This window comes from Phyllopteryx taeniolatus, chromosome 15, assembly GCF_024500385.1.
Source record: "Phyllopteryx taeniolatus isolate TA_2022b chromosome 15, UOR_Ptae_1.2, whole genome shotgun sequence".
NCBI lineage: Eukaryota > Metazoa > Chordata > Actinopteri > Syngnathiformes > Syngnathidae > Phyllopteryx > Phyllopteryx taeniolatus.
In genome coordinates, this window is record NC_084516.1 from 7382570 (window position 1) to 7397568 (window position 14999).

The 14999-nt window shown below is 39.7% G+C and overlaps 2 protein-coding genes across 4 annotated transcripts in view; both read right to left on the reverse strand.

The window, feature by feature from the left end:
• The window catches only part of plpp1a (phospholipid phosphatase 1a), a 14162-nt gene extending 4810 nt beyond the window's left edge, over nucleotides 1-9352 (reverse strand). Inside the window, exons 1-3 of one of the 2 annotated variants that reach the window (XM_061747891.1) lie at nucleotides 8863-9352; nucleotides 4249-4400; nucleotides 605-885 (exon numbers count right to left, since the gene is read on the reverse strand). In XM_061747891.1, coding sequence (XP_061603875.1) covers nucleotides 605-885; nucleotides 4249-4400; nucleotides 8863-8920 — 491 coding nt within the window. In that variant the 5' untranslated portion in view covers nucleotides 8921-9352. Of the gene's footprint in view, nucleotides 1-604; nucleotides 886-4248; nucleotides 4401-5311; nucleotides 5467-8862 lie in introns of both variants that reach the window. The other variant, XM_061747890.1, reaches the window with a different exon arrangement.
• Nucleotides 9353-11245: 1893 nt separating this feature from the next.
• The window catches only part of csgalnact1a (chondroitin sulfate N-acetylgalactosaminyltransferase 1a), a 35734-nt gene continuing 31980 nt past the window's right edge, over nucleotides 11246-14999 (reverse strand). For both annotated transcript variants that reach the window (XM_061747889.1, XM_061747888.1), the window contains one exon: nucleotides 11246-14105. In XM_061747889.1, coding sequence (XP_061603873.1) covers nucleotides 13807-14105 — 299 coding nt within the window. In that variant the 3' untranslated portion in view covers nucleotides 11246-13806. The remainder of the gene's footprint in view (nucleotides 14106-14999) is intronic.

Consider the following 14999-nt stretch of genomic DNA (forward strand, 5'->3'; position numbering starts at 1 on the left):
TTAACTATAAGTCACCAAAGCGGTACCATGCTCTAATAAAGCCTTTTATATTTAATGCAAAGTGCCAGAGTCAACTGTCAAATGAAATTAGTTTTAAGATTGTGGATAAAATAGTTATTTTAGGCATGTCATTACAAAAACAAACACACTGCCCAACTAGGGGGCACAGTTTTTTTCTTTCTTTCTACAGTGGTGTCGGGAATTTGATTCATTCCGTGTCCAACTGTGAAATTGTATTTTTTTGTGGACATAATAGTTCTAATTTTAGGCATTTAAAAAAATAAGTTTGATTAAAAATGTCCCTATATTTAATACAGTGATTGTCTTTTTTTTTTTTTACTGCAGATTTTTTTTCTTCAAATTTTAGGCATGCAATGAAAAAAAAGTTTTTATAAAGTGTTTTTCTTGATTTAATTAGTCTTGTTATAAACATTTAATTTTTTTTATTTTTTTTGTTGGGAAAAAATGTATTATAAATTAATACAAAATATATATTAAAAATATAATTATAATTTTAAGCATGTCCAGTAATACAAGTCCTATTTTCATTTATATTTACTGCAGAGTAGTGATTCAATTATGAAATTCATATTCTCAAGCCCACCTGCCCTCATTGACCATGGTGGGGTTTCCGGTGCAGGCGAAATGCTCCACGTAGGCGCCCGGCGAGCAGTTGACGCCCTTCCAGTCGGGCTTGCACACGTCCAGGAAGTGCGGCCGGAGGCGGCCGATGGAGTACTTGGCGATGTCGGTGAGCGACTGGCTCATGGCGGCGCCGAACAGAAAGGTGCCCACCGCCTTGTAGACGCGCGCCACGTAGCTGCCGTATGACGACTTGGACTGCAGGCGCTTGAGGTACACGCAGAGGCACTCACCGAATATCATCTGTCACCACCGGGAAAAAGGGGCACAATCAAAACCGTGTACTACTTGTATATCAACACACAATCAACACTTTGAATCATTTGACCCTCTCGACTCAATATGCTGGCTTTTTATGTCCTCCTCGCTTCCTCTTTTTAAATTTTAGATAGTCTTGCTCAATATTTTTAGCCATGGCTACAAAAAGACACATTATGGGTTTTTTTCTTGACTGTCTGATAGGAAGTCAGACTAAGCTTTGCCTGTTAGGGGTCAAATATGATGATCAAAATGATTTCTATTTGCTAAATACCAGAATCGTGAGAGAATGATTTTATGAAACAAATATATTGTGCTCAAAAATATTGGCACCCCAGGTGCCGTAACCACGGGGCGGAAACTAATTGTCTGCTCAACCAAACTTTCATCTGAGGAAAGCACAGGGCTATTTCTGCCCACACATGCTCGCTCATCCAATCACAAATCTAAAAGCAACCCGTGTTAAATTTGTGGTTGACAGTCAGCGGGAGTGGATACTGTATAGAAGAAGCTGGCGGCGCCCATGTTTGCTGCGGTAGTTTTGCCTCATGGTAGCTTCACCAAACTAGGACTAAACACTGCATCAAAACTAGTGTAATCTGTAACAACAGCTGATCGGAACATCGCTAAACCTATCTATGACCGCCAGTTTGTATTGTCACAGTGTGGACCCAGCGGTTTTGGGTCAGTAAGCATAGAAGCGCTAGCCATTTTAGCGCTAAATGCTAAAGCGCTCAGATTCGGCGGCCCACAAAGCAGATGTTTTCTACTAGCACAGGCTACCCCAGGACAGTCGACACCATCGATGTAACTCCTGCACTTTGCTGTGCAGTCAAATGTTCGTTGTGTTACACAGGACGGCACCGCTACAGTAATTCTTCATCATTATAGTCATCACAATTGTTGACCTGTACAAAATAATGTTGAAATGTTTTGGGATCATAGCTTGTGCTATATTTTTGGTTTCAACTATTAATATAAGCAATTATAATCACTTTTAGGGGAGCATTATTCATTTGGGGAAATTCGCTATTCGCAGTTAAGCTCAGTCCCAATCCCCTGCCAATAGCGGCGTATACCACAGTAGGTTGTTTTCCAACCTGTCCATTGTGCAAACAAACCTTTTTCCAAAAAGGATATTTTAAGAGTAATGGCAAGAACCGATGTTGGTTAAAAAAAACTCTGTGCAGTAAAAGAAGCAACCCAAAAAACAAAATGGTCACAAACAAGCTGAAAGGCTACGAAAATCAAATTAGGTGTTAGGGTTAACTGTGACAGAGAGGATGTCCACTTAAAAGTGTTTACATAAGCACATAATAATATTAATAAACATGGACACAAAACGACAGAAGCAGTGCTAACAGTTAGTTTCTGCTAGCCTGGGCATGAGGAACCTCACTCTGTTTATTTTTTTGTAACCAATACTGTGTACTTGAAGGAATTCTTCAACTTCCCCCCCCCCCAAATAACTTTTACAGTGATTGCAAAGACACTCCAGCTCTTTACTCTTTCAGTTTCCACAGAAGCCTGTTCAGGCAGCAAAAGGCCCTAATCGATCTGCGCTCAAAGTGAAATTACGATGAATGAATGAATTCAGATTCTTTTCCCATTGCGATGATGCTATGCACAATTTCTCTGTCCCTGTTGAATTACTATAGCTTCTCATTAAGGCAGCAAACTAGCTAGTGCTGTAAATTGATCTGCATCCAGTAGTGAAATCCAAAACGAAATTTGTTTTTGTTAAGTCAATATTGTGGACTTTTTTTTTTTTTTTTTTCCCCCCCAATTGGATCCATACACAATATTACTCTTTTCCTGTTTTGCCTCTGCAGGATGCTTAAGCAGCCAACTAGTTTGAGTCGAAATTGACCTGCACCCTGTGAAATCCATTACAATACACAATAGTTAAACCAATGTTGTGTATGTTTAAATATCTGTTACCAGAAATTAAACAAGTAAAATATACTTAAAATTAAAATATATATATATATTGTGCGAGTTCTTTTGCGTTCAAATGGTTCTATACACAATTTAGCAATTTTCCTGTTGACTAGCTGTTTCCATTTCCACTCAAACGCATTTAGGCAGCAAACTAGCTAGCACCACAGTTCTATGCACTGCTTAAGTATGTTCCTGATTCAGCTTCTACTGCAGCCCGTTTAGGATGGAAACTAGTTTACGCCTAAATCCATATTGACCCTTTTTAAAATCAATATTGCGCACAATTTTTATTTTTCTTTCGCCATTTCAACTTCCACTGCACCCCATTTAGGCAGTTACACTAACTAGTTGAGACTGGGCCGAACTGGCCTTCTGCCGGTGGCTACTGAATAGAGAAATGAATGGTTGTCAAGGCATAGAGGCTTTAAATAACCATAACCGTTGACGGTTCGACGGATTCCGAAAATGATTCTACAAAGACAGTTCTAGCGCAAATGGCTGTGTAACACAGAGGCAGTATTTGCTTGCTAAGGTTGGTGTGACATCATTGAATGTTAGTTCTTGAAAAGATTAGCCCTTCGTAAACATGCTGTTAGCGAGGAAAAACTCAGTTCCGAGGTAGTGGTGGTTTAGGACAGGTTTTCTCAAACTTTTCGGGTCCAGGGACGCATTCCAGGGGGAAACTTTCCCCCCATAATTTTAACGGCTATTAAACATAACTATCGTGTACGTACCCCTTAACACCATCGGAATTAAAATTAGGTTCTTTTTGGACGTTGTTAGAGGAATAAAGTCATATTTTTACTACTAAAAAAATTCTTCAGAATTAAGCCCTATTTGGGGGTAAAAACTCATCTTACAATAATAAAGTTTTATTACTCCAAGATAAAGTCGTAATATTATGATATTAAAGCCAAAGTTCAACGAGGGGGTGAAAGCTATAATCTAAAAAGTGAATTTCAAAAATTGAACTTTGTTTGCATAATATTGTGCATTTTGGACCTTTTATACGAAAGACACTTTTACTCCCTAAAAGAAAGACTATATTCTTGAAAAAAATACACCCTTTTGCTCTCAGGAAAAATGGGACTTTATTCCTGTAATAGTATGTATTTAAAATAATAATAATAATAATAATTCACTCATGCAGAGATGCGTCACAATCATATCAGAGTTTTTAGTTGGCCAAAAGTTAAGATAGAAAGAAATAATGGTTTCTTTTATAGGTGTGCCAGCTGCATTTTGTTGTTGTTTTTTTTGTTTAATGATATGAGATACAGTACGAATTTATTGGTAACTATTTTGCAGACCCCCGTTTGAGAACCACTGCTTTAGGACATAAGAAGCGTGTTAAAAACAGAAAACAGCAAGACGATAACAACAACAAAAAGGGGGGATTGGACTTACAGTGAGCACTGTGAGAGGAATCATGACAACTCCTAACAACTGATAGGAAATGGTGTCGTCTTTAAGCAGGTACTTGATTGAATCATCGCGACAGAAAAAGCCTCGGCGGAACGGTTTGTGTTGCGCGGTGAGTATTGCGAACGGGAGTCCAGCTGGCAGAGAAGCAGTGAGAGAGAGAGAAAAAAATGACAGGTTATTAGATTAGTTCTACCCATGATGCAACACTGCGGTTGCATCTTCCATGAGACGGCAGAGGCTGCTGCAGCGGTGGCGTCCTGGCTGAAAGCCTTGGGAAGTAGCTGATGTTAGTGGTTAGGATGTTAGGAGAAGCAAGTAGTTAGATGATGGGGACACTTTATGGAACTCTCAAATCATGTCTGATCAATTAAAAGATTTAAAAAAAATTATTTTTATTTTTTAAGTGTGACGGATCGGACGGTCATCCTGGCTTCCCGCGAGACAAAATAAGAGATACGAACACTGTCGGAAAGCTTCTGTTGCCCTTCCAAAAAGAACATGCCGGCTATTCCAGGGGATGATTAAGAGCAGTGACTCGTGAAGAAGAAGATTCCTGACAATCCATCACGAGATTTGGCCAGAAAAAAACACACAGGGAATGTTTTCGAGGTGTCTTTCAGTGACAAACACATCCTGGAAATTTTGTCAAGAATGCTACCAAATTGGAAGCAGGCACACTTGACAGACTGGAGACGACCCGTTGCAAAAATTTCGAGTTTTCATCACACGGTGTGGGCGGAGCTTTGTGGAGAGTCTCCATGAAACACAAGCGTTACAAAAATGAGCATCCGGCACCTGTGTGTCCGACTGGCACGAAATAGGGCGTGCCTGTTCGTCACAACAGAACGTGTGACAGCCATTTGGGTTCGAAGGTGCCATTTGTCTGGGATTTCGGACCCTTTCTTTGTTTTTCTTATTAAGTGGACATCCTCGTCACCTTGGGCTGCTAATGTACGAGCTGGAAAGAGTCAAAGGCTAAACGAGGAAAAGCCGCATGCACTTGGGAGGTTCGGGGCGTCCCTGCCTGGCACGGCCCGCTACTTACGCAGCTAATGGGCAGCGAGAAGCCCACCGTGTAGAGCACAGTGGAGGTGACGGTGCTGTGGTGGAAAGGGTACTTGATGCTGTCGTCGCTACAGAAAAAGCCCCTCTGGTAGGGACTGATCTTACCCAGGTTGAAGGCCGCCAGGGGCAGGCCCCCTGTGGAGGACACACGGTCAAAGGGAAAGAAAATGGCAAACAAAAATCAATGACTAAATAGGTCAATTGAGCTTTTAATTTCATCACTTGTTTAGCACATTTTCACAAACTATCAATACATGACACGCCGCACTGGTTACCATAACTGGGAGAAAAAGGTCAAAACTACAAGAAAAGGTTGCAATTTTACAAAAATAAGGAATGAAGTCATATGAAAGGGGTCTGGTTATGCGTGTCCATCTTTAAAGAAAAACGGATCAAATGAATTCTTCAAACACGGATAAAATGAATTCTTTAAACAATTTTTTCTTGTAAAATTGCATTTTTTTATATATTTAAATATAATACTCATTATATTTTTCTCGTATTGTTTACGACCTAGAGCTAACAATACTACCTCATTTTAATAAGATTTTTATCGAAGTAAAAAATCGAAGTTTTTTTTGTGCTATTACAATTTAATTCCAGGAATATTACAACTTTTTGGGCATTAAGTCAGAATTTTTTCTTCTTCTTGTAAACCATGTATTTATACACTTGAAAAAAATCTCTCATTTACTTAGACTATTAGGATCCGCTTCTTTGAATATTACTACTTTTTTATTCTTTAAATTACTTTTTTCTCTTGATATTCCGACTTTTATTTCCAATTTCTTTTTTGTAATGTGTAATTATTATTTTTTTTAATCCAAGTAACATTTTTTGTAGTGCTATGACTAAATTCTTACCACCAATATTACTACTTTTTTCATCGCGAAATAATTTTCATTTTCTTTTACGACTTTATTCTCCACTTTTTCCTCAATATTTTATTCACATAAAATTTCCACCCCTCCCCCCCAAAAAAAATTTCTCACATTAATCCAATCTTATTTTTGCAATATTACAACTTTTTTTCTTGTGAAATTGGGTTTTTCACCCCCATCATATTTAATGTCTTTATTCCCATCAAAAAATATCATCTGCCTGATATATATCCCCAATATTAACTGAGAACAATAATTTGTGATTTGAGTGTTTTATGTTACGAGCATGGTCACGTAACGATTAAAACTCATAAATCAAGGCACCACTCCATGACCATTGTATTGCTGGGTTGAGGCACATTTTAATGGGGCAAAGGGTTTAATTCAAAGGCTCTGTGTGTGTTTATTACACACGGGGAAAGGATTAATTGTATTTTTAGGCTGAATCAACCTTCACAATATCCATCCATCCATTTTCTGAGCCACTTCTCCTCACGAGGGTCGCGGGCGTGCTGGAGCACATCCCAGTTGTCATCGGGCAGGAGGCAGGGTACACCCTAAACTGGTTGCCAGCCAATCGCAGAACACATACAAACAAACAACCATTCACACTCACAGTCATGCCTACGGGCAATTTAGAGTCTCCAATTAATGCATGTTTTTGGGATGTGGGAGGAAACCGGAGTGCCCGGAGAAAACCCACGCAGTCACAGGGAGAACATGCAAACTCCACACAGGCGGGACCGGGGATTGAATCCGGGTCATCAGAACTGTGAGGCTGACGCTCTAACCAGTCGGCCACCGTGCCGCCTTCACAATATATGTGACATAATAACAAGCGAGTGATAAGCTTGTCAACTCAGCACTCCTGCTTGATCAATGACCAGCAAGAAAGCTTCTTATTCAAACAGGTCCAAAGTACCAATGTAAACGCTGCAGTGATTTCACGCCGTCTTTGGCCCATTTAACACAGGTTGGCCTTATTACTGAGCTGTGGAGCGCATTCTCTGGCATTAAAAAAAAAAAAAACAGCAGAAGCGCATGACCCATTGGAGCACGGTCGTTTCAGCTGTTGGCGTTTGATTGAATTCGGCAGCTGAAATGCCAGGGAAGTTAAGAGAGAAACAGAAACAGGTTGCGTGTGTGCGCACGCGTGTGTGTGTGTGTGTGTGTGTGTGTGGCAGATGTTTGGTAGAGTCTGCATCATGAGTCAGCCAGAATAAAAAGATTTTCTTATGTAATCCATAACAAGACGCAAAGAAAGCATGAGTCACCTTTTGCAACAATTGCTCAATGAATCAATCAATCATTTAACGCCCGCACACCCTCCAATCACATCACATATATTAAAAAATAAATCACTGGTTCATTCTAGCGTAGTTAAGAGAACGTCTGCATCGCAACAATCAATAGCATAAGGAGTGTGACAGTTCAATTTAAAGTCAGAGGAGGCGCTGCAGCATGTCAACTGGTCTGATGTTTTTAAATAGGTAGATTTTGATGAGAAAATAATGTTTTTATTTTATTTTCGGTTCGATTTTTATTTACGTACTGCATTTTGTTTCAGCTGCGGTTGTTTGTTAAAGTGCTCTATAAATAAAGTAGAGTTGAATTGAAATATAAAATGACAAATGGTCTTACTGGTACGTCAGTGTTATTGGATTAACTTTTTTTTGGGAGAAAAGTTGCAATATAGTAATAATATATTAAAAGAACCAACAAAAAATATATATATTTTTGTCAGAATATTACCCAAAATAAAGTCCCACTTTGACAAGTCAGAATATTACAAGCAAAAAGTCATAACATTACAAGGAATGAAGTTGTAATTTGCAATATCACAGGAGTAAAGTTATATTTCCAGAAAAAAAGTAGTTTTACAAGAATAAAGTCAGGAAAGTAAAGTTAAAATATTTTGAGTGAAAAACATGGCCAGGATTTTAAGCGCATCAAGTCGTAATATTGCACAAAGATAGTCATTGAGTTAAAAGCAATAATGTTGTATTTTTTTAAGCGCACATAATTTGAGAATATGGTCCTAATATTACCAGAAAGTCCCAATTTTACTCGAATAAAGTCAGAATAGGCGGCACGGTGGACGACTGGTTAGAGCGTCAGCCTCACAGTTCTGAGGACCGGGGTTCAATCCCCGGCCCCGCCTGTGTGGAGTTTGCATGTTCTCCCCGTGCCTGTGTGGGTTTTCTCCGGGCACTCCGGTTTCCTCCCACATCCCAAAAACATGCATTAATTGGTGACTCTAAATTGCCCGTAGGTGAGAATGTGAGTGCGAATGGTTGTTTGTTTCTATGTGCCCTGCGATTGGCTGGCAACCAGTTCAGGGTGTACCCCGCCTCCTGACCGATGACAGCTGGCATAGGCTCCAGCACGCCCGCGACCCTAGTGAGGAGAAGCGGCTCAGAAAATGGATGGATGGATGTTTTTTCCTCTTTGTTGTAATATTACGGTCAATGGGTAAATGTATTACTTTCCCCAACCGGCATCATCGGAAAACCCTCAAACGTGACTCTTCAGTGGAGACATTTCATTTGCATACAGTGCAAACCAGCCTTGCCGCGGTTGTTGTTCCGACTTTTGGCTCGTCCCATCCGATTATATGGAGACTCCTATCCGATTAATCGTACACACATACCTAAAACAAGGCAGACGACGTCGAGAACCACGAATGGCATTCTTCTTGTCTCGAACATGTTGACTCCTGCCAGCCTTTCCTGTCGCTCTCGAGTCCGTGTTGTGGGTCGTCGCGGGTAATAAAAGTGGGATGTTCCTCCTCGTCCGCCGAGGAAATTAATTACGGACGGTTTATGTTGTGAATATTGAAGAAAGAAATATATATACAGACGACAAACTAGCACCGCCGATGGGTTAAACTAGGAGACGACTAGCTTGCTACAACAACACGGCGAGGTACTACTATGACGACGACGGTGTTCCTCCTCACTCGCCTGCCTTCCTCTCATCATGACCGAAAGGGAAGGCGTGGACTCCCACGGAAACGGGACACGTTCACTTCCGACCGAAAACGCAGAGGAGCGTGGCGGACACCTGCCCGCGGTTGACTGCTTGGCTTTGGGGTTGGGGAGAGGGCAGTCGTTCGTCGGGCCTGCGCTCCGGGGGCGGGCCCCACTCTCGGTGCGTTCAAGAGATATAGGACATCCTAGGAACGTCATCGCGATCACGCCTCTTCGTGTTTAATTTCAATCAATAGTAAACAAAAGCCTACTGTTATTGTTTATTTGCGCAAATAGTGATTTAGTGGCTGTTTGAACACTAGTACTTGAGTTGACGTCTAAACACGAATGATACACGTATACAAATGGTGGAAGCGTGGACTTTCGGACGTTTTTCTTCATCTTTGAATCTGACGGGAATTGAGGTCAGGCAGTCTCCCCAGTTGTCGAGTCATTGTCTCCACCTTGTGTTCATGATGGAGCATTACAATAGAAATAGATGATAGGTTCTGCATGCCTGTGAATATTCTCATTCATCCAGGTCATTTCATTCTCAGGGCATTGAATCGATCGCAAATGGACTGTTCTGTTTGTCTTAGAAGACGTTTCCCATCTCATCCGAGCAGGCTTCATCAGTTCATGCAACGAGGCATAGTTAGGACGCACTAGCCAGTGTTTGAGTGGAAGACTCAGCTATTTATGCTCCAATTTAGAGGCATACCCCACACACCACGTATGAAATCTTTCTTTTGGAATGCAAAAAAACAAAAGGGGAAGAGTGTTAAGCCACCTGGCCGAGAGGCCATTGTCAATCCACCAGAGTCGTTGGGTGGAAACTCCCTCATTGATATTCCATTCAGTTGTAAAGTGTTCGTGGAGTTACCCAACGGTCAAGGAGGCTGTGTTGTTTGTTGGAGGCAAAATTATTAGATTAGATAGATAGATAGTCTAAACACCCTTGTGCAGTTATGCATATGGTTTGAGGAAAAAGTCAACATTTTACATGAATAAAGTCATAGCTAAAAAAAATCATATAACCAGTAAAATGTAATTGTTAAAAAAAAGACAATATTTCAAGACAAAAATGCAATATTAAAAGGAAAAAGTTGCATTTTTATAATTAGAATAAAGTCAAGATATTATGAGATAAAAGTTGTTTTATGAAAAAAAGTCTCAATTTTACAATGATAGTCAATATATCGGGATTTTTACAGTCATAATATTACAACAAAAAGTTAAAATTTTACAAGAATAAAGACATACTACGATAAAATAGTTGTAATATGACAAGAAAAAAGTCTTGATATTGCAATGATAAAATCACACGAGAAAAAGTCATACAGTTATGAGGAAAAAGTTAAAATATTATGAGAATACTGTAAATTAAAAACATGACCAGAAAAATTGCAATATTACATTAAAGTCCCAGGTTTATGATATGAATATTATAAGGAAAATGTCGCAATTTCTGAGAAAAAGTCACATTACAAGCAAAAATGTTTTATGAGAATAAAGTCACATTACAAGAAAACAATTGTAATTTGAGGTAAAAGTTGCATTATGAGGAAAAAAGTAATATGTTACAAGGTAAAAATAAGTTATCACAAGAATAAGTTGCAATTTTACAAGAATAAAGTTATTGTATTCCGATTTTAAAAAGTCCTAATGTTATTAGATAGTCTCAATTTTATGTGTAGTCATGTCACCAGATAACAAATTTTGTACAAGGGTAAAATATTGATATTATGAGAATGAAGTTATAATATTACAAGAAAAAAATGCAATAGGAAAATCACAATTTTTACGAAAATCCTTACGTGAGTCCGTACATTGCAATGAAAACATTTTAAAAGTCACAATTTTATAAGAATAAAAATTTTAATATTTCAATAAAAGTATCCATGTGACAGAAAAAAAGTCACATTTATGACAATAACACCATAATATTACAAGGGGGAAAATTCGTAATACTATTACAATCTGACTATTAAAAAATAATAAATAAAACATCTGATATTTGTTAATGCATCCATAATAAAAATAAAGAAAATGAGGAAAAATAAATCAGAATCTGTGTTTATTTATTAAAGTAATTCACATATACATAAAAAATGACTTTGTTCCAAGAATGACATTTTTAAAAAAACATTAAGATTGTTCACACCTTTGGTCAAGCACCGCAATTGCATCACAGGGGCTGCAGCTTGACGAGGGGGCAATTTATTTACGCCCATTTTAACGCACGAAAGTATTAATATGGTGTAAAAGTAAAGGACAAGTCTATAAACAAAGAACGTGTCAAATATCAAATTACATGTCAGCCACATCAGACGTGTTCACTGCTAGAAACACGATTCTTAATTGGAATAAAGACAATTTCTGACCATTAAAAGGCTAATTCGAGTATTTTTCAAAACGTTTCTAAAGAAGATATATTATGGAAAATTGATTTTCTAATGTGCCCTGCGATTGGCTGGCAACCAGTTCCGGGTGTACCCCGCATCCTGCCCGCAGTTAGCTGGGATGGATAGGCTTAAGCACGCCCACGACCCTAGTGAGGTTAAGCGGTACAGAAAATGGATGGATGGATGGATGGATTTTCTCATGGCTTGCATATAAATGGTGATAGCTCGATTTACGAATTTTTCGAGATACTATAAAACTAAACATAAAACAAAAATAATTACACGTTCTGTATTTAACCAAACCTCATAATTTACAAATGTCTGCTAGCTTAATCCCAACACACAATGCAAAACATCATAGACAGGCTAACAAAACTAGCATTGTTATCGCAGTAATTAGTACCCTTTAAGCAATGGATATTTAAACACCAGTGGTGCAAGTCAAACAATTTAATAATTCTCACAGGCATATATACTTTATCCTCTGCAAAAATAGAGTAATATTACTGCATTTTACAGAGCTCAGAAGAGACTGTCTTCTTCGTGTATTTATTTTGTATGTCTTATACTGCCCCCTGATGGCCAAAGTGTACACACCAGAAGGAGCACCACAAGGTCAGTGGGCATTGAAGAAGGAACTCATAATACCCAAACGGTTTAATTCTTTACATTTCATATACTTATGTTATGACTGTATGTTTTATTAAAGTGCTATTTTTCTTAAAAACATGTTTACAAAATATATCGTTATTTTTGTGGAGCTGGAACAGATTAAAGCGGCACGGTGGACAACTAGTTGCTGCATCTGCCAATTAGTTCTGAGGACCGGGGTTCAAATCCCTGCACCGCCTGTGTGGAGTTTGCATGTTCTCCCCGTACCTGCGTGGGTTTTCTCCGGGGACTCCGGTTTCCTCCCACATCCCAAAAACATGCGTGGGAGGTCGATTGGAGACTCTAAATTGCCCGTAGGTGTGAATGTGAGCATGAATGATTGTTTGTTTCTGTGTGCCCTGCAATTGGCTGGCGACCAGTTCAGGGTGTACCCCGCCTCCTGCCCAGAGATAGCTCGGATAGGCTCCAGCACGCCCGTGACCCTAATGAGGATAAGCGGTACAGAAAATGGATGGAGGGAACAGATTATTGGCATTTCCATTCATTTAGATTGGGAACGATGATTTGAGATGAGTGTTTTACGTTACAAATGTGCTTGCAAGACAAATTTACCTTGTAAGTCAAGGCACCACTGTAGTTACAGTAGGTCATTGGAATGCCTATAGCGCTAATTTAGAGTTTATCTGATCATTACACGATCAGTAAAACTGGGAGAAGATCAAGAGCCACTTTGAAGCAACAGTTCAGTCGCCGGATTATACAGTCATGCTGAAACACTCACATCCCCCCACAGATGTGATGCCCCTGCTATCATGTCAAAGCCAAAACATAAACAGAGCTGCAAGGAGTTTTCCTGGATGATTAGCATCAATTCCATGTTATCAGGACACCAGGAAACGGTTGGAAATTGGGGGGAAAACATGTTTCCTTTAAACCTTTTTTATTTTTTTTAAATACCAGAAATTTTCCTTTGAGACAGGGTTTCCCAAATATTTTCAGCTCAAGATCCCAAATTTGGTTCTTTCACCCTACCCCAAAATATCCATACATAATGTAAATTAGTATCATATGGATACATACTGTATATGAACCAACAACCACCATGAATTATATACAAATATGATCAATAAAATGCTTACAGATTTTTAGCCCCCTCCCCGAAAATGGACCCAAAACCCGCTTTGGTCCCCGAGCCTGAGTTTGGGCAACTCTGCTTTGAGTCAACATCAATAATATTTACAAATGACACAGAAAAAAATAAAACGGGTAACGGCAAGTTTCTTCCTCGTGTTAATAAATGTTGCTGAAAATGAGTTAAATTGCATGTACGTAAAAAGGAACAGCGAAATAATTGTACACATTACTATTTACATCATATTACAAATAAATACAGGCGTGATGATTACATTACAGGCAATAAGTTGTATAAAAATAATGTTTCACAAGGCCATTGGAGGCTTGAAAGGAAATCCTTCATTTGTTTTCCCCTCACCTGTTGTTCACCGTCCATCCTTTAGGTGTCTCTGCTTCCCAGCAAATAAACGCGTAAATGTCGTTGGACGTGTGGCTGATTTGTATTGTGCTGCTGTGTACAGTATTTGTTCGCCTTCATGTCTTCTTGGGGTTCTGTTGTTGTTGTTGCGGCTTCTGCTTGCGGAGGTGCGCGTCGATGTCTCTGTGGAAGAAGAGCATACCTAGCTGTCCGTGCGAAGCCTCGTTCATGGCCTTGGACTGCATGCACATGCGGTACTGATCGGGCGCCAGCTCGTCAGCGCAGTGCTTCTCGTGCCACAAGTGGAAGAGGCCGCGCGACGGAGCCCGTACCACCAGGAGATTGCTGTGCAGGTACTTGCGGTACAGGTGCACGTCTTCACCGCCCCAGCCCTTTATGTCAATGTCGAAACCTCCTGCAGGGAAGACAAAACGCGTTGAAGTCGGAATTTGACAGAGAATTTCATGAAAATGTAAAGAATTATGGTGGTGCCTTGAAATACGAGTGACCCGGGTTTTTCGAGATATGAGCTGTCATTCGGTGGATTTTTGCTTTGACTTGCGAATGCAAGCTTGAGATACAAGTGCTGAACTCTATTCCGCTTACTTCACAATAGGCAGCGGTTTGACGAATATTGAACAATTGATCAAAAAAGAGGCGTCAAGCTGTTTAGTGCAACTCCCAGTTGAAGTTTCCTGTCAAACTTAACATAAAACAAAGAGAATTAAACATTCTGCATTTAAAACCAAATAGCTTTGCCTCATATGAAAAAGTCCGCTTAGCTTAATGCTAACATCCAAACACTATTGCTAACAACCAAACGCTATTTTCATGATAATGGTTAACATCAATAATCACAGTTTTAAAAGCAGCGGGTATTTGAACACAAATGGTGGAGCAACACATTTAGACAGATAAGATGGTTATGAACTCAGTCACTGGATGGTCCTCATTTCAGTAAGTGCTGGCAATAATAAGATCATTTACTTTTGGGTGTCGTTGGCGAATAATTTGGGTTATAATCTCTGTTGTTATGCGGCACGGTGGGCGACTGGTTAGCACGTCTGCCTCACAGTTCTGAGGACTGGGGTTCAAATCCCGGCCCCGCCTGTGCGGAGTTTGCATGTTTTCCCCGTGACTGCATGGGTTTTCTCCGGTTACTCCGGTTTCCTCCCACTTCCCAAAAACATGCATAGTAGGTTAATTGAAGACTCTAAATTGCCCGTAGGTGTGAATGTGCCCTGCGATTGGCTGGCGACCAGTTCAGGGTGTACCCCGCCTCTTGCCCGAAGATAGCTGGGATAGGCGC